The 20412-nt window shown below is 41.7% G+C and overlaps 1 protein-coding gene across 6 annotated transcripts in view; it reads right to left on the bottom strand.

The window, feature by feature from the left end:
* Positions 1-556: 556 nt before the first annotated feature.
* Positions 557-20412, bottom strand: part of LOC102090666 (dipeptidase 2) — a 37166-nt gene continuing 17310 nt past the window's right edge. Inside the window, exons 1-11 of one of the 6 annotated variants that reach the window (XM_005507125.3) lie at positions 16864-17207; positions 10774-11048; positions 9898-10024; positions 9307-9436; positions 8841-8982; positions 7898-7967; positions 7212-7388; positions 6597-6684; positions 5876-5951; positions 4095-4230; positions 557-2946 (exon numbers count right to left, since the gene is read on the bottom strand). In XM_005507125.3, coding sequence (XP_005507182.2) covers positions 2752-2946; positions 4095-4230; positions 5876-5951; positions 6597-6684; positions 7212-7388; positions 7898-7967; positions 8841-8982; positions 9307-9436; positions 9898-10024; positions 10774-10898 — 1266 coding nt within the window. In that variant the 5' untranslated portion in view covers positions 10899-11048; positions 16864-17207 and the 3' untranslated portion in view covers positions 557-2751. Of the gene's footprint in view, positions 2947-3635; positions 4231-5875; positions 5952-6596; positions 6685-7211; positions 7389-7897; positions 7968-8840; positions 8983-9306; positions 9437-9897; positions 10025-10773; positions 11049-14126; positions 14778-14856; positions 16738-16863; positions 17208-20412 lie in introns of those variants that run through there. The other 5 variants (XM_065028518.1, XM_065028516.1, XM_065028515.1 and 2 more) reach the window with 5 other exon arrangements.

Here is a 20412-nt window from a genome sequence, read left to right as displayed (position 1 = left end):
GCAGCGCTGCGGACACCGGCATCCGGGCTGAAGGCTCACGAGAATTTCTCTGACAGCAGTCACAGCCATCTCTTACGTGATGTTACTTTTGAAATGGAATTCTAATGAGATGTCTTTCTACCATGTTTCAACCGGTATGATTTTGACTGTTTAAGAAAAATAAACTAACTGCATCTCTCAGATAGGCTAGAGACCATGTGCATAATCCTTGCACGATGCACAAGATTCCATTTCTTGCATGATGATTTTGCACTCTGATGTTGGTGTCACACAAGCAGCTTATTTGAAGCATCCTGAATTAACACTGTAACTAATAATGGAAGAAGAGACTTGTAGATCATCACACATCTGTGAGAAACGCTGTGAAGCAGAGATTTACCCTGACCTTGGTGCCACCTGTCTAGTTCCCCACGAGCCTTGCTCTCTATGATTTGCTTGATCAGGTGATCCGCTGCAGGTAAGTCACCATGGACTCGCTGCAGTGACTGGATCACCAGGGTTTCCTGGAGTTCTGAACATTTACATTGTTCTGTTAGATTACACCAGTATCTATACACAATTTTAAACCATTTTATTTAAATTTCATGTATATGTTTTGCCACAAGGTTACAAAATATTAATTGCATGAAACAGTCAAACAAATAAGTGCAATACACTATAGATAAAACAAGGAAATAAACCACAAATTCTGTAGCATGGTGGAATAAGTAACATAAAAGCATTACCCATATCTTTAAGAAAAGGAATATATTTTTAATCCGTGCTGTAGTAGGGAAAAAAAGTAGAAATTACTGCGCAAGAAAGTGACAACACAGTAGAAAGAAAAAGGCTGCAAGAAATAAGAAGCATCTTCCATTTCAAATATGCGAGGAAGTTACTATTACGGTACTAATTCTCTGAAAAGAGACCACGGCTGGCAGTTCCCAATGGCTTATGAAGCTATCAGCAGAAGTACTGATGGGAAGTGTTTGCTCTCTTGAATTCATCATTTCACCAGTAAAACGAGTTCTGGTGCTAGCCAAGCAGTATCGGGAGGGAAGACTTCCTGCTCAGTGCAGTAATTCCCCATTGTAGAGGCGTAACCAGGATCTGTATGTATTGAGAAACTGTTCTTAAAAACTTGGCTTGTATGCAACATGATTTGTAAAGAATTCATAAGTGGCAGTAGTATATCCAGAACATACTTATCAAGGAGACCACCTTATGAGGAGAGTTAACGAAGCGTCATTCTGAAGCAAGAGAAGAACAGTCTCCTTCCAGAAAGGCCATTTGTACATGGAATGCAGAAATGGATGCCGGGAACAGTCTCAAGTGACTCTGGAAAACAACTGACTTGCTGTTTCCATTCTGTTCATGCTCAGCCTTGTCTTTCAGTTGCTAAATACTTTGTGTGTTTACAAATGCTGTCCTTAGGTCAATTAGAGGACTAAGGCTAAATTCTCTAGATGTCAAATCAGTAAATTAAAGCATGTGAGATAAAAATCACAATGAACAGCAAATATCATGAGAAGGCATTTACCAGCAAGCACTGGGAAATGACCCTACAAAGATGTAGTGCTGCCATCTTACAATTTCATCATGAATCTCAGGATTTTTGGTTAAAATTCCAGGTTTGAGTGATATTACCCTATGAAGAACAGGCCTGTTGCAATATATGCTCTTCTGTATAACAGCAGCATCTAACCTCACACACCCTGCGTATTTGAAAACATGTTCCAAAGGCTGAAACAGCAGAAGGTTTATAATAAAAAGATCTCTTTCTAATCTCATGCCTATGAACCCTTTGACAGTGGTCTGATTAAAGCCAGCTAGAATAAAAATAAAATGATAAAACCTATTATTGATAAGGATCATGGTTTAAACGTGAAAAAGATTCCCACAAAGCTGTGGAACATTCTAACGAAGCTTTTATTTAAATACTCATTTTATACTTTTCAAATGGCAATAAAAATATCAGAACAAGATCTCACCCTCAGAGCAGCCAGAATTCCTGCTTTGTCCTGGCTTACTCTTGCTCCAGCTTCATCGAGATGCAGCAAACAGCAGTCCCCAAATTACACAGAACTATCTACAGCATTGCCTGGTCACCTGCACCTGAACACGAGACCCCCACCTCCACCCTCACGAACACTCCCGTTGCCCACTGTCCTGGCCAGAGTTCAGTACTGCAGGACAGACCCCCGGAGCTACCGGTAGGCAGGAAATCTGAACTGAAATAGCCATGTCATCTATCTTCTCATCTCAAACACAACAACTACGGCAAGAAAAGCAAACCACAAAACAACAAACAACCCCACTCTTCTACATGTGCCAGGGGTGCTCTCCTCTGACTAGGCCATCAGCTGATGATGGAAGTTGTATGATTTAACAAGAAGCAATATCTGAAAACATCTCAGCACAGCTGTCTTAATCGTATCTCTAGTTCCTGTGTGGAACTGCTGATTCTGAACTCCAGTATTTATACCATGTGCCACAATATAGAAGTATCAAAACTACGGGTCATTTCTTTCTTAGATGTGAATACTTTCCGTTAACGATGTTGGTCATGGTTTAGCCAAGATGACACAGAATTTATCACTTCTAGTTCTATATGCTTTCGATACAACTTAAAATCTACATAAACTTTCAAGTATGCAGGTGAACGTATAGAAAAAATATTTTTAAAATCAGCTTTACATTAACAAACCCCCAAAAAGATAACTACTTGCAATGCAGATTACTCCACATATCTCTCTCTAGACTCCATACGTCTTATGATGCATAATGCAGTATTAAATATGATAAAATGACAAGCATCAGACTAAAAGGTTGTGCCACAGAAGGAAATCCAAAGGACCTGGCTGTCAGAAGCCAATGATTATGTAGGTCTAGGCGACACGAGTTTTGTACTTCTGCTTGTGGAATTTCACTTTCACTCACATCCATTAGTCCATTAACGTTTCGCACCTAGAAAAATACAAAAGGATGCAGCTAGCAAATGCAGTGTTATTTCAAGTGAAGCAACTAAAACTGTATTGCAAAACCACATCTGAATGTGATGAAATCAACATCATTATCCTGATGTTTGCATTCCTGTGAAGCACTTCCTATAATTCAGCACAGGTACGCTGCAGGCCAGAGCCACAGGTCTGGCTGTTCTTTGTCTTGACTCACTCCAGATACGGATGCGGTAGCTGGAGAACCGTACGCAAACAAACTCCTGAGCTTTCTTCCCTGAAGTCGACTCACAGTCTCAAGACAGACCTGCAAACATCTCTAATTTAAACGGAAAAAAATCACTACATTTCACAGATCAGTTAGGTGATGAATTTCAACCTCTTCTAATGTCAGCTGGCCACACGTGCAACTTGGCATTAGGTAGATATTTTGGTAGATTAATTGGAACAGCAAAAAATTCCCTGATTTCTGCTCATTTAATGTACTCCAAAAAGGCAACTGGAAAAAAGATCCCTGTGAAATGCATGTTGTCTACAAGGCTTTGTGTATAATACCTACTTACTTACCCCTGTAAATAAAAACAGCAGGAGGCAAGCAGGGTGCAAGTTTCCACAGAGGCTTTTGAAAAAGTTACCACTTAGGGGTCCTTACTCTCCTTCCCTCATTCTTCTGGATTAGCTTCTACCATTTGCACTTACCGCTCGTTGTAACCTAGTTGTTAAGTTTATGGCTTGTTAGTGATCTGGTCATGGCAGAAGTAGCAGTCCAATCCCATGACATGACTTGCAGGAGTCAGCATTCCTTACTGCACCGGTGAACACAGCCAGACTGTGATGCTGGTACACCCACAGTTCCTCCAAACCATGAAGTTATTCTATTTAGAAGTCAGTGATGTGTATTTATCAGATTACCACAGAGAGAAAAAGTTCCAAAGAGCTCTGTCCGCTCTCTCTCATTTTCCTTTATTCTGCTAACACTCTCTTACCATCTTGGTTTCTTTCCCGGCATTTGGAATTACCGCATTAAGTGCTTACAGTCCCTCATAGCAAACTCACTGCGGGGAGTGGGGAGGGAAAAAAAGAAAGTACAGCAAGGCACCAATAGTTCCTCTCTCCATCTTAGTAAGAAGCACCATTCGGTTTAGCTTTTAATCTTACATTTTCCGCTTCCCTGAAAACACGGAGAAAATTCTCCCTCAAGACCCCTTTCAGTTCAGTTTCATTCCATCCTCTTCTTAGAAGCTCCTCAATCAGAGAAGGGTATTTAGAAACGTCTTCCAGTCCCTCAGGGAAACTGTTCGCAAGAGTCACAGAAGAACATTAAACACGCTGACAGAATGCAGAACACCATTAATTAGTCTTTTTAACATATTCACTCTTGGAATGAGCTCACTTTCCACCCAGTTCCTCCCCAAGAAGTTAAACAAATTAAGAATTCATCTAACAAAACCAGAAGCAGGACTGGGACACAACAAATGGCTTTTGCTGCACAAATGATCCCATTAGCAGAACAAAACTGTGTATTCTGGAATGAAGATGCACTTACGTATGGACAGAACAACAGCATGGAGGATATTAAAACAAACCAAAAGAAGCCCAAACTCATGTATGCATTAATCTACCCCTTATAATTGGCCATTTGAGTAAAAGAAAACAGCTGCATCGCAGATGGAGCTGATGCAATCCACTTGTGTAACTGGGAACCAAAGGGACCCTGCAAACACATGCAGAGCTAAGGAGCTGCAGGTGACTGTGTACTCTGTTGTTTACAAAATATTTTGTCAGAAGAAAATACAATTAGAATTATAATGTTGTTTTGAATTCAGCAGTTTAGGTAGTGAAAAGAAAGCTATTCAGAACTCTCCACTGAAGAAATTACAATAAGCAGAATTGACCTATGTCTTATGATAATTCTTACCAGGATAAAAAAGGAATTAGAAGCAAGAAGCTGCAAAACCTGCATTATAAAGCTGTTTTAAATCATATTTCCATGAGTCTTCGACTTTGTTTTGAGATAACTAATATTTTCTGTTATTCTTCTTTTCTGTGGAGATGTGGTAATAAGTATATCTCAAGAAGTCTGTGCCATTACTTTCCACCAGGACTTAGGACCTTAACAACTCAGCTACTGATGGTCTTTTTGAAAATACATGCAATAAAATGTGTCCTTTTTTGGCAAACTGCTTTTCTTGTGGAGATTCTGGTTTCAGAGCTATGATTAGCTACATCTCATGGGAGCTGGCACACTGTTTTTGTGGTCGCACTTTACACGGGTCAGTCTGACTGTGACTTTCATACCCAGGTGTCTGACCCCAGAGGAGAAAGAAAAAAAAAAAAGGAGATGAATACTCAGTAGAAAGATACAAAGCAAAAAAAAGTTGAGGGTTATGCCAACAAGCATCAGCCAATCCGCATTTATCTCCTGTGCTGTGACACAGCCAGCCCAGGAGCGAGCAGCAGTTGCGTTGCAGGCTGTCCAGCACGCTCTGCTTGCCCCACGCACTTCCCAAGCCCCGGGGCAGGGGTGGTTTCACAGCCCCCAAACACTCGGGCCTTCGCACGCTGGCGTGTTAGTGGTGGAAGGAGTTTTGCGGCATCTCCCTGGGCTAACCCCTTTACCATCTAAAAGCTGAGGCAGCTTTTCTGTCATTCATCTTTGGCTTCTAGAAGAAACCACCCCTCTGTTACTCCATTGCTGTTTCTGTGTGCCTACAATTGCACAGTTCACAGGGCGTTAGAATCAGTTTCCACATCTGGGGCACTGCTTCATGCAGTTCTAACAAGGAATCACTGTGCCTGTCTTTCATAAGACTTGTTTTGGTACTCATCACAAGACAACTTGCTACAACTCTTCTGGTCTGCCTTCTTTTTTCTTCAAAAGGAATCAAAACCTTCATAATTTAAGGAGCAGATGTCAGTGTATGTACAATTTTACCAACCGGTCCACTCCATCGTAGTCACCACCAACTCCTATTGACTCTGAACCCGCAATTTTCTTTATGTGGTCAAAATGATCTGAAAGAAAATGTCAAAGAAAACAATATCTAAGCATAAGGCAAGAAATACTACAGTTCAGACATATTGGCACAAGGCGACTTAATAGTGGATTCTTAATCAAATCCTTTTGAAAAGAGAGTCAAAAGATATCCTGATATTACAGGTTAAAATTTAATAACGCAGGTGACATATTCTGGATATTTGCTGATGCTTAACTAGATTTTGTCCGTTATTGAGTACATCGGGCAGCAACCTTCAAACTAGCAGCTACACTGCTGAGATGCAAATGTGAAAAAGGACGTGATCGTCACAGCACATTAATTCCCAACAAGTAGCCGACATATACCAAACTATTTTTCATTATCCATTACACACCTATGTTTTCTACTCTTAATTACAAAGGTTTAAGATGTTTTCCAGAAAGTAACAGCTACTTTGGGATTACTGGTTCTTAACTCAATTTGGAAGCATCACGTCCTCCAGCTACACGCCTTGTAACTCTTGTTATTGTTTAATGAATATTAGCTCCAAAAATACCCAGAGTGGGGTAAGGTGTGCATGGGAGTAAACAAGCAGTATCATTTACACACTCTCAAAAATCATGCAGACACCAGGAAATTCAGAGAAGCCACCTATGGAAACTACAGTATATTAACTTCAAACCTGCAAGAGTAGAAACATTAACAACTTTCCTGCCACAGGCCAGTACATCTGCATTGAATGTCACCATGATAATTCCCTTGTTCTTTTTCTGAAAGATAGGAAGAAACTGGCAATGAGTTGACACTTGCATGGCCTGTAACCTCATGAGCATCTCATATAGACCCTTCGACATCCATCCATCCATCCATCCATCCATCCATCCGTAAGCATAACGACACTCGAAGTCAAAGCTCAGATGGCAACACAAGGCTTTGTATCTCTGTCCTTTACCCTGGATCAATTACATTCTCTCTGGAACAGCAGAAGTCCAATGACTATGTGAAAAACACTCAACCAGAATTTCAAAGTATTTGCGTTTTTGTAGCCAGACAAAACATAACCCAAAGGAAATGGCTCAGAAGTGACTGTGTAACTTGCCGCTCAGGGATCTGTTTATAAATGCATTCAAAGGTGAGAGGGTGGAAAGTAAACACCAATACGCATGTTTGCCTCAGACTAGTCAAACATTGTCATAAAAAGCCCAACAAACAAAAACCCACCAACAAAACAAACAGAAACACACAAACAAAACTAAAACCAACCCAACAAAACAAACCAGTGGTCTATCTCTCTCACCAGTTGCCGCAGGATATCATCAGGAACGTTTCTGGAATGATTACAAATAGAAAATGCCGAGGAATGGCTGAAAATTACTGGTGCTTTTGAGATATTCAGTGCAGCTTTTGCTGTGGAATACGAAACATGAGATAAATCTATCAGCATGCCCAGGCGATTCATCTCCTTTACCACTTCCTAAAACAGATTTACAGACAACAGTGTCAGTATTAAATTTCCTTAAATGAAACCGTTTAGCTGATATATGTAAACAGCTAAATAAATTCTGCAGCTGTCAGCTAGCACTAGTCAGCTAGTGCTGTGCCTGTATAGGTTTGTATTGAGCTATTAATTTAATAGTAATTTATTCACTCGCAATTAACTAGCACACCATCACATGCTCAAAACTTACAAAGCTTAGTCAAACTGAAATAGGTAATTTGAACTGCTATTCACATCCCACTACTTTCACATATTACTTCATACATCTAATCTGTATTAAAACAATTGTTAGAATTAAATCCAGCACTTCTTTTAGCCTAAGTAACATCACAGAGAATTTGGCTCGACTGAACCCCTATGACTTCCTAATTATCCAAAGTTTCCAGTAATCAACTTATAACAAAAAGTGGCTTTTGAAAAGGTAAGGACACAAGTTGTCAGTTGTACAAGAGGTCACTGGGTTATCACTCAAAAGAGATCCTTACTTGGCCGAATGCAGTCAGACCAATAACACCAGGATAAAAGTTGTGTGTTCCTTTAGATGATGATTCAGACCTTAAAACGGGAGTGAGGGAGAAGAAACATATTATTCTGGAGACTGAAACTTCTTATGCTACACACAATAAAAAGCATTACCATATCACATGGCCAATTGTAGGTATAATGAGCTACCTAATGCTTAACTTGTTCATACAGCACTCTTCATGTTCCTAAGTGTTTTCTCCATGTCATGCCCTCAGGCTCAGGACTGCTGTATGTTTGTGAAGCAAAGCAAGACAAGTAAAGAAATGCCTGTCAGAAATTTTCTGATTAAACAAAACATCAGAGAACAAAGACATGCTGAAACGTCGGTTACCTGTCACCCAGAAAGCCTGCTTTCCAGCCCTCTCTGCACACAGTTCCCCTTTCCCCGAATCAATACGAGAAGCAATGTTATCGATCCAGCAAAGGGTAGGTGCTGATATTGTGGTACAGGAGCTGAGTGCTCATCTCTGTAGCCGCATATGAGACCTGCACTTTTGAGCTGTCCAGAGGACAGTGGTAAAGGCTGCTGACTGCTGAGCTCTCACGTAGCCTTCACCCTCTTTTATCCACATCATATGCATTTTTAGTACTTTATCTTTTGTGGTGTGTTTTGCCATATGTAACTTTCCTAACAAAGCAAAAGGGATAGCAATTTTACCATCTTTGTGCTGTGTTAACAAAGTTTAGAAGTTCCTAAATTGTCAGCATGACAAGCACTACGGAACAGAACCTTCAGTCCCCCACTTGACACACGGCAAGGGATTTACCCCAAAAACCTATCATCCTTGATTTGGTTCAAAGTCTTTCACAGGTGAACTCTGTGCTTGAATCCATATTTTCCCCATGCTGGAGCTGCCACCACTTTGCGTTAGATCGTCACACAAACAGACGCATATTTGTTACCAAGGTGTATTGCAGGAATGTGTCAACGTCATGTAACGAGCACCCAGGTCATAAAACATCCTCAGTGTTGCCAAACTGCTGTCAATGGAGTGACCACCTTCTATTCCAATCAAACATGCAATCTTCCTACTGTCAGAGATGCCTGGAAACAACAAAGGAAAGTAATTCCAAAGTCATTTCATGACAGATAAGAAGCCAGCACTACTGAGCAACGATTGTTATTGTAAATTGCAAACAATTATAGTGACAATTTCATAGAATAGGAGCTTATACTAGTGCATGTTTAAATGGTAAATTGTGTCTCGACTACAACGGGCTATGATTGCACAGAACCAGAACCAGTTATTGTGGTTCAGGGGAAAAACTGAAGTTCAAGTTATTCTTTAAACCAGGGTAACTTGCCTGTCCTTTGCACATAACTTCTGCAATCCTATTCAAAAGAATTTGTTACAGGAAAGAGCATCACCTTGGGAAGTTGTCACAAGTTCAAGCTCTTCATAGCTGTTACACATCCTCTTGACAACATCAATTTGCTCTAAGGTCAGACGTACAGCATCCTTGTTCTGAGCGCTGCAAAGAACATACACTGACCAAAACTGAAAGAGACATTGACAAGTAGACTAGATAACTTGTGTTTCAACTTGGAAACTTCCATTTGCTAATAGTGAAGTTCATGAGCACAGACCAAAATAATTTCCTACAGTTTACAAGGGAGCTGACACTATAGTTTTTCCCCCAAAGAAGAGTTACAATGCAAGGCAAGACATGGCTAAAGCCTCCTGACACACTCAGCTACTCCCCAGTACATGCAGGAAAGCGGATGTAGTTTACTTTCTTTAACCAAACAAATGCCACTGTTTTGGTTAAGGGCCCCTGGGTTATAAAAACCAAACTTTTGAAACACAAATGTTACAGAACAGTGACTGTGGCTTTCCAGTTTCACAGTTGTTTATTTTTTAACAGAAAGACTCAAAACCAGGGCCAGGAGTACTTTTGTGTTTGGGAAGGAGGCCAATGTAAAGATACATTCCGGACTCACAACCACAGCAGTACGTACCTGAGCTCCCACATAACCAGCCTGAAGTTTTGCAAGGTTTGTGTGGGTCTTGTTGAGCTCTCTTAGGTTGACTCTGCTGAGTCTATTTTGGTAAAGTATTCTCAGCCGCAGTACGAAGTCATTGTGGCTAGAATTGAAAACAAACCGGGCTTGTGATAGAACCAAGCTGTTCCCCTTCTAGCCCCGACGTAATTTCTTCCACTGTTCGTAGTCCCTTACACCACTAATTGCCACTAATCCTTACAGTAACATAGGATCAAAAGTCTACCTTCTTTTGCAAACAAGCTTTATTTCTTAATTAGGACAGTAAGAAACTTTTTTTGCTTCTCCCATTTTTATAGCTGTTGTGTTTATCTATCTTTTTTCTCCCCATCGTTTCTGAAGGAATGGAAGAACTGAAATCAACCACCACGCTCCTTAGAGGCAAGTACTTGTGGTAAAATAATCAGTGCTGCCTGTGCCAGAACAATCAGTGCTGGTGTTCCCAGGTCAAAATCTGCTCACCACAGACATCATTCCTTCAGGTTTTAAGGGTACCCATTCAAGGTATGATGCCTGCTTTTCAGCTCTGCACAGAAGTCATTGCTAATGAGAGATGCCATTAAATTAAGGGAAGGAAACGAGGATATTATGTAAAGAGAAACAAAAATTAAATGGTGAAACCTGACCAGAGAATCACAAATGCTTTTGGAATAACCTGATCCTACAGTAAGTATGATGTGAACCAAAATTCCTTCCAGATAAATCACTGCAAGAGTAATTAACTGCTATGCGCTGGCAACAGCCTATGTCACTACTCATCTAAGCACACTTCAGCATTTTCTCCTCACTTGTCAAGATTCACAAAGAGTGTCTGGTTGAATATATTTTACATACCCATCAATTAAACGTGTATCCTGCATCAGCTTGATAGCTCGCTCTCTCATTGATTTCTCATAGCTGAATGGCACAGAGAAGAACATCAACAGCCACAGCAATGACTTTACTGTATTTCTCTTCATTTCAATTTTCTAGTTTGCCAAAGCAGACAGGTACCACAATTATTCACTGATGACGATGAAACTGCAAAATTTCCAGTCCATGGAGGTTGTAGACTTAATATTATGGGCAGAGCCAAAATGCCTCTCCTTCTGGTAAGGCTGGGGTGAATTCTGCAGGAGGAAAGAAAGTGAATAACAAACGAATGGGAAAGCAGTGGTGGAAACTATAAACCAGGTACCTTCTCACCAAGATGTTAAGATCTCTGGCTATTGTGTTTTCGCACATTTAAGCACTCCTCGAGCTCTGCTGCTGCCACCGGCTGACTGCTGCAGGGAACTGACTCCTGGGCTGGAGCTGGCAGGGTAGGCATGACAGACCCTGGGCAAACACCTCCCACAATGAGCTCCCAAACCACCACAACAAGATCGTTTTCTCATCATCTGGGAGACCTCACACTGAAATGAACACTCAAACACGAGATTTGGGAATGCCTTAAACTGTGGGACCATCTGGCAGGAAGTACTTTTGAACAACGGGAACATACGAGCTCATACAACAGGAAGTGTGGATGGAGAAGCTGCTTTAAAATCATCCCTGGAGTGATCTCAGAAAGAAGCTTTAGGACAGCTGAGTAAAGACAGTAGTGTGCAGGCACAGGTGAAGATCCAGTAGAAACATGATACCATGGAGCTGTGGCACTGACTAAAGAAGATCAATAACCCTCACCCCTTAATGTTTCCTACAAGAAAAACATAATGTAAGGAATAGCACAGAGAGTATTTGAGAAGTACAGAGGTCAAAAGCTACATAGAGGGAAGCACTCTAGAAATAGATTCGTCCTTCCAGGACGCTTAGCAGTGTATGTTCTCGTTCATTAACAAATGTAGCAGAGGTGATTGACTCAACATTTCTTCTCGTGTACCAAACCTAAGAGATTTGGCTGGGCCCTTGCGACAATATGGGGAACAGATTTACATCATAAGTCTACGCGTCTGAGTTTTCTCACGGGCATGGTCTCCTGCAGGCCCAACCACTTCCCCTGGGGGCAGAATAAGGACCAGGCCTTCCCAGGCTGGGATGAAACTCCCAGACCGTCCTTCCCCGAGCACCGAGCACAGCTGACTCCCTGGCAACACTTGAATTTGTACAGGATTTGTACCAGAGCTGACGGAACGAGCCCTTGTTCCTCTCATGTCTGCACATTAACCAAGGGAACCTTCTCTGTTCTTCCCACTCTGACTAACTGGAAAGATTTTTCTGCTTTTACTCATTGCCACAGCTTTATACTTGTATGCGGGGGGAGAGGGGCGCGATATTGGGAGGGTCATTTTCTATCAATTTCTTTGTAATACTGCCTTTAGCAGGAAAATATTTGAATTGTCATTGAAAACAACTGTGATGTATCAATGCTGAACAAGTTGACCTTGTTACTTTTACTCAAAGAAATCAAATACTCATAGATTGTGTATTTTGGGAAAAAAATGAGGCAGGTCACAGAAACACAGGCTTACACATTATATCCAGGTACAGCAAAACCCAGGTTCAAAATACGAGCCCTAGTGTGCTAATGTGATGTGGTGTTTGATTTCCTTCTCTTACCTGTTTTCAGTAAAATCTATTTATGCTAAAGGGCACATTCTAAACAGAAAAGATAAACAGAATCCTACTGGAATCTTACACACATTTAAGACTGCAGCAATTTGCCTACATTGGATCTATTTTAATCAACCTTATGAAGAAAACTGGAAGGTACTATACACTGGGGATATAAAGTAGAGCAGCCCCAGCAGCCTGCTCGTTCTCTTGCCGAGCTCGTCCCCGCCAGCCCCGGGGTGCGCGAAGCAGAGCGCGCCATCAGCCGCACGGGACAAAGCCAGCGGCAGCCTCGCGATGCTGCTCCGGAGCTGGAACACTGTTTCGGTTCTGAGTTGGGCACCGCAGCAGAGCCTGTCCCAAAGAAACGTGTAACGCTGCAAGGGACACTGAGCACAGAGAGAAAACTTTATTCTGACTTTCGGCTCCACTCCAGCTACACAAGATACCACAGGCTTGCAACGTAGAGACACCCTCGCAATAGGGAAAAGATACAGAGGGAAGTGCAAAATGAAGCTCTCTCTCTTCTTCCACATTACACTTCAGAGTCGAAACGTTTCTTTCCATATCTACCTTTGCACCTCTCACTGAGAGTGTAACTGCTTTTCATCCGCACCATACCTCTGCACACAGGATAGACACAGCAATTTTTGGGAGATCAAGCTTAGAAAAGCCATCATCTCACAGCCTGAACTGCACAATGTCAGTCCCTAGAGAGCTGCAGTAGGCACGGAGTGAGTCTTTGCAGGCACATGCTACAAAAATAAAGCTTTACTACTTCACATTAGTTAGCTTCTACCGTCGGTTTACATTCTCTAAGCCCTTCATGAACAGGAAGTTACTATCACTAGAATGCAAATGCCAAGAAAGCACATGTCACGCTGAGTGCTCCTCTGTCAGGGAGGACGGGGCTCCAAGCAGCAGGATGGCCGTATCTGCCATATAAGGATGCGATGAGGGGGGTTGCTCTTTTAAAATAGCTACATTTTAATGGAAAGTTGCACAGTAAAACAGGAAAGCTTCTGTGCGTGCTTCCGCCACCTCCCGCCCCGGGCAGCGGGGCCGGCGGCCTGGGCCCCGCCTCCCGCAGCCAGGCCAGGCCTCCGGGAGCGAGGATCAGGAAACAGCCGCCGTGTGAGTGCAGCCGATCCCAGCTGGGAACGGCATTTCTTTCATCCCGTTCAAAGTCCTTATTTTCCATCTCATTCTTTATTAAAACACTTCATGACAGCCATTACATTAAGACTCGAATTTGTTGAATTGCTGTGCCAAATCTAGTATATAAAGTGCAATAAAATAGAACTTGCAGCTAGAAGTAGTAACATATACTGAAAAATTAAGAAGGTTCATCCTCCCCAGTCCAGTTATGCTGAAGAGCTCATACAGATAGTTCCTAGTGTAGCTCTGAATTAACTATCTCAGATCATGAAAGCAGCTTAGTTGCAACAGCACAGAAAACACGAGGTGACCAGCACCTTAGGTAAAAGCATCCCTGCTGATTGCTGGCAAAAGCCTGGATTCTCACTGTTCCTTAAATAATAATTAAACACAATTAGTCATACAGAAATGTTACACATAGTTCTAGGAGGAGAACACATGCATCATACTATAAAGTATGTTTTTTAAGCAAAGATACTGATACCTTTGAAATTTACCTTGTCATCAAGACAGTCTTTCAAATCTTTCTCAATTTTGGCTTGAAATTCCTTCTACCACCAGCAGCCCTGAATCATGTAATGTTTATCTGTTCTCCTACTTAGAACCCTCCTTAGTGCTGTATTACAATTTATCATTTCCAACCTGCTGTTCCTTCCCTCCCGGTGTAAAGGTGCGATAAAGTGCCACCAAGCAACAAGAAAACATGGTGCTGTTAAAATTATTGCTTAAAATGGGGATAAAGTGGAATAAATACAGTAATGGCTGCAAGGCATTTCAGGCAGTCTAGGGAAGAGAAAGGTACAAGCAGGACGGCTTGTCCCAATTGCCCCACTAGGGCAAGTACAGTACTTCCCTATAGAGAGAAAGTAATTCTTAGCTTTTGCACCCTTGGGTATTGCACATGTTATCCACAGCACACGTAGACTGACAGATGCAATGGAACCTCAGTTGGCAAGACTTCTTTGCAGCTGAAGCATAGAAGATTCATTGCTTTCTCCTTTAAATAAATTCCATAACAAATTTTATTATTACAGATAAAAACTATGTTTTAACTCCACAAAGATTTCTCATAACTTTCCTTAAGAAACGAACAACTACTGATTGATTTCTTATTAGGTTCTCATCCTTTACTTCACTATTATTTCCTATCCAAAGTTTCTAAGACTTTCTGACAAATTCAATTGCCGAATCCAGTAATTTTGGAGTAAAAAGCTTAAGAGTGCTGACCTCAGTGGAAGGGCTGGCCAGGAGCGTTTGACGCAGGGAGTCAGCTGCCTCCTTTGTTAATGTTGCTTCTTTCTCAGATCTAGCAATGCTGCTTTCCTGGAATGCGAACCAGAACCCATCGAATAGCACGTACACACGTGAGCACACAACTACTCCAGCACTGCCCTCCGTGAGTGTACTCCCTACGGCATGGACCACAACAGGTTTCAAAGCTGTCGAGAGCAGATTACGTGACAGGAATGCTCTTCCTGCCAGTCGCCCCATTTGGACCCCTGTCCCTTGTTTAACGTGCTGCTCTCCATGCCAGGGCCGGTGCAAGCCGTGTCCCCTCCAGCCCCTAGTCCTGGCAGACTCATTCTTTTTGGCAGGGTTTTGCCCAGTTTCAGAGTATTTCTAACAGTCTGGCAATATCTGGATATTGCTTTCAAAATATAATGCTACAAAATAGTGAGAGACAGACAAAAGCCACAAGGCTGAGCACGCCTGAGCATTAACAACTGAGTTTTACCATAAGAGGTGAAGCCTCGTTGCTCTCACAGGCACGGACCTGCTGGAGCACGAGGAAGCCTGCTCGAGTGCCTGTGTCACGGTGGAGCTTACCGGCTGTCCCCACGGCTGTGCTAAGCAGCATACCCAAGAGAGAGCTGGCAGTAGAGATGGTCACGAACAGTTTTGAGAGCATTTTTCAAACACACAATGAGCTTTGTTCATTTTTTTCCATTTTTTTTGGTGCTGCCCACATTTTTCCAGCCTAAAAGAGAGCACTTTGTTTTCTTCTGGTCATGGCACGCAGATGAAAGATTTTGAGGAACAGCAATTACACATCCCCAAAATCCTTCCTCGGATGGGCGTGTAGTCTTAGAGAAGAAGTTCTTTTTCCCATAAATATGCATCAGAAATATACATGCATTGTGAGACCCAAAAACTTCAGTGACACAGCACATCTACACAACTGTAAAGGAAAGAGAGCAAGCAGACACTGCTTCTTTTCTGCTTTGTGGCAACTATAGAGATTTCCCTCAAATGTTAAAGCACTAATACAAATGTACAATCTGACCACAAATGCAGACTTTGTTACCGCAGTGAAAAAATCATTGTATCTCTACTCTAGAAAATGTTGAATTTGTTTGTGGCAGCTCAGCATGTAACATGGTAAAGAAGAAAGGTCAGAAAGCTCCCCAAGCATCAGAGTTCTGGCAAGGTGGCGTCGCAAAGGCAAATCAGGTTTTGCAGACTTTCTTCAGATTCAAATTATTCAAACCAAAATATAGATCAGATCTGCAACCTGTATATCTAGAACTCTGCAGATCCTGGCAAAATGACACTACAGGGGACACTAATATTTTATATTTGTTATGTACTCTGTGGCACAGTGCAGTATAACTGCTGTTCCAGAAACCCACATAATTTGTCAGTTCAAAATGCCTAATGAGAAAGCAGCAAGCCTTTTTTACACAGTAACACTGTTCTGATGCGATAAAAACTGCTACACATTGTAAATTTCCCACCAACTTTAAGTCCGTAGCGATTTTCAGGAAGATTTTTAAACAGGAAATGTACCTACGTGTTCTTCAAGTGGTTTGACTGCTAACAAAAACTATACATACCTATGCATTACCAAATGGAGATTTTGTGTATTGGTACAGAAATGTTATTCTTGGTAGCTACAAAAATTTCCTATAGATTTGCTATATAAAAGTACCTTCTAGGCTTCATGCAAAATATTCTTTATAATTTGACAGTGAGACTCATTTGAAGCTGTTTCGGTAAGAAAAGACACATAAGTACATCATCATTCAGAAATCAGTTCTTGCAAATTGAGGAAGTATTGCAAGCATTACACAAGATTAAGAACATGGTACACTAGGCACTCCTATTTAAACAACATTTGAAATACAATCCCCACAGAGCTTTTTTCCCTGCTGACTCAGCAGAGCTGAAAAGTGGAAGCTGACATGAAATTTATAGCTCTTTCTTGTTTGTCTACAGGCTCCTTGAGCAGGTTACCTTCTTAGGGAAGTGCAGCTGAGCTGAAATCCACATTCCACTGCGCTGGCCGCAGAAGCTCACGCTTGGCACCAGCTCCTCCTGGCACCAGGGCAGCAGCCGAGAAACGGCCTTCACTTCCTCGGCTGACGTGCCCAGGCTTCACACTCAACGGGACGGTGCAGCTTGCCTTTCAGAGACAGGAGGTCTGCGGAAGAGCTTCCAGCCCACCTACCGCTTGCCCCTTTCGGAGACGGGAGGTCTGTGGAAGAGCTTCCAGCCCGGCTACCGCCCAGGCGGGGAACACACAAGCCTTGGGCTGTGCCCTGTTCAAAACTCGGCATTTCCTCCCTCTTGTGGCAGGCTGTGCAGTCCACCATACATCAGCTAACTAACGTACGCATTTAACACTGCTCTGTTTATCTTGGTTTGGAAATAGGTGCCTCTGATTACAGAATAACTTAGGTCAGAAGGGATTTCTGGTGGGATGTCATCTAGTCCATCCACCTGATCTCAGCAAACGTAGCTTCCAAGTCACATCAGGTTGCTTAGGCCATCATCCAGTGGAGGTTTTGGTATCTTCAAGGAAAAGGATAATACAAGCTTTCTAAGTACGTGTTTCACTGTTTGCGTATCCATATGGTCATTACTCTTTTTCCCTCAGGTTCAGCAGGACCCCCCTGCTGCAGCCCGTGCCAGCTGCCTCTCATCCACTTGCTGACCTGTGCTGAGTCTCTTCGTGCGAATTTACAGTCAACACAGGTACAGGTATGTACCTTACTGCTGACCTAATTTTGCCACATTGACTATACCTAAGCCAATTAATATTTGCTCCTTGTTACTATACCTGCTGGATTTTAAGCAGGACTTCCAGTGTCATTATATGATATTTGTAAAGGTCAAAATGCTCAAAAGTTACAGGTGACTTTTCAAAATACACCTGTGTCTCTGAACCTATTGGGACTTTCCTGTCCCTTCATGGGAGCTGACAGTTTGTAAACAAAGAAATACCTGCAAAACCATGATCCTACCTTTTCCCAAGAAGCAAACCTTGCTTATCACGATTTCTATTTTACTTCATACTTTATACAGAAAGCCAAAGGGCACCCTGCCTTTGTTTATGATTCCATCACAAGGAAATAACCAAGTCTCACAATCAAAACCTCCACAGAGCCGTTGCACAAGTCATGTCTCAACTGGGATATACATTTGTCATCAATCCTCAAGTTCCCAGTAACTGGAAAACCTAAACAGAAACCACAAATCACTTGGCATTCTGCTGCACATTCCTAATTGGGTGAAGTTCACTTATAAATATTTATCATCAACTCAAGTGGACTAAGGAACCCTAAACAATACAAATTTAGTATCAAGAGAAAAGACAAATATTCTCTTTAGAAAATATCCTCTACCTAATCTGAAGCTTGATTCAGGCCAGGTCCATTTTTATGCCTATGACAGGAAAAATTATCTCCCAAATTTAACTGAAAGCCGCTCAGATTAATTTTCCCACTTGTGATCCAGTTCTAGCTCACGTTTCCTTGTTAATTTTCAACTTTTCATCCTCTTCTTCTGAAGTAAGTAATATCACATAATATACCATCATTGCTTGCAACTATTTTTCCTGTTTCATCAATTTTCTTTCCTTGCAAAGTCAAGTTTGATCTTTGATCCAATTTCTACCTAAAACACTGTGTTTCCATGTGCCTCCCGGAAAACTAAACTCACCAGCTCCCTGGTTGAGAACAATTTTTGCTGAGCCACTAAGCTCCTTCTACAGACTTCAAACAGCTCATCTCTTTGCAGATTCAGAACGGAACTGATTTTTATAGCTGCTCAAAGCCAAATTCTTCCTTTGGCTCAGAGTCAGGTTTCTTCTGTCTTTTTATTCCAATAGCCCTGGATGAGCCTTAGCAGCTTCTTGGGTACAGTAATTCTTATAATGTGGCACTTGTGACGTATGTCCTTACTGCAGAGTCCATCTGGCAGGACTGTTCTCTTAACAAATACACTGAGAGCTATCTTTATTGTCTCCCTCTGATAATAGCTATCCCTGTTTGTTTATATCATGTTGTATCTACCTCAGACATATTCTGGAGCAAGCCGAGAAGCTATAAAATTACTGCAGCACTTACACTCGTACCGGCTGCTGAGAGGACACACGGGGATAACATTATGTGTTGGGACTATTTTTCACACAAGGAAGGCTTGTTCCAGCCACAGAGCACCTTCACTAATTTCAGTACAACACGCCCAAAGCGCTAGCGCTCCTGCTGCCAGCACAGACTAAACTAGATTCCTACAGCTGGGCAAGCGGGGCTTTGCGAAGGCAGATGTTACTGCGGCAGCCACCTTTAACTGCACTTTGGTTTCTGCATCACAATAGCGCTCCAGCATCTGGTGTGGATATACTTCTGTGGGGGAATATGCTTTAAAACCACATACAGTGAAATAGCTTAGGGACAAGCCACATTAACATAGTATTAGAAATGCTGCTTTTCAAGTAACCAAACTTGGTGTCTTACTTACATGTAACAATTGCAATCTCCAAGACAATCAGTTTAGCATTTCTTGATCGCAAGCATCAGTGTTTTAAGTGTACATTGTTATAACACGTCAGGAAGAGGAAATCCCATTTATCAAGATTTCTGGTAGCATAAAAATAGCAATACAGGCAGTCTTAGCTATTGCAAATCAAATTCCATCTGTTTCTTCTCCTGATCTCAGTATTAAGTTCAGGTCCTAAAATTGAGCGAGTTCACACTTGGAAAGGGGGTGGTGATGGGAAGTTCGTTGGTTGTTTTAATCTATTTAAACCAGCATGGTTGCAATACATTGCTCAGATAAGATCTTGTGAGAAATATTAATCTAAATGTGGGAAATCAAAGAGGTTACAAAGCAAGTCAGTTAAAAACTTCTTCATCCTGTGCTACTCTTGTCTTGTGGGTGGCTGAAGCTGCCACAGTTGCATGACTCGGGTTTGACCAGTATCCGTGAAAACAGTTCAGATGATGCCATATGCTCTCACGATATGTACATGCAGAACCACATCCTTTGACACCAGTTACCAAATGCAAAATAAATGGCAAGGAGCAGAAAGATAAACACTAATCTTCACAGATGCTGTTTTTATTTTCCCATGTTCTGAGCAAAGGCTACATGAAGCACATCAAGATGCCACAAAAGTTCTGTAGTCACTAAGAAGAAAGCTATAGCCTAATGTTTCCTACAGCTGAAAGCCAATGGTGCCATAATGAAAATAGATACCTTACAGGATGAACACAAATTAATGCTACACTGACACCATCAACAACTCTCACCAATGACTTTTTATACAAATACCAAAGTTGTTGTGGGTTCTGGCTCAATATTCTACTTCCACAGAACTAATTTCTGCAGTCTGTTGGCAAAAACGATGGAGGAAGCAGCTGCAGAAAAGTTGCAATAAAGTTATCTATTCATTTAAATTATGCTTATTTAAAAATACTAGTAATATTTGCAAGTGGTAATGCCCAAATAGTGACGTAAATCAAACATAGCATCTGGTGTCCCTGTTTTCTGTTTGGCTAT

This window comes from Columba livia, chromosome 13 (genome assembly GCF_036013475.1).
Source record: "Columba livia isolate bColLiv1 breed racing homer chromosome 13, bColLiv1.pat.W.v2, whole genome shotgun sequence".
Taxonomy (NCBI): Eukaryota; Metazoa; Chordata; class Aves; order Columbiformes; family Columbidae; genus Columba; species Columba livia.
Note: the sequence above shows the minus strand (reverse complement) of the source record. Positions and strands in the feature narration are given on the sequence as shown.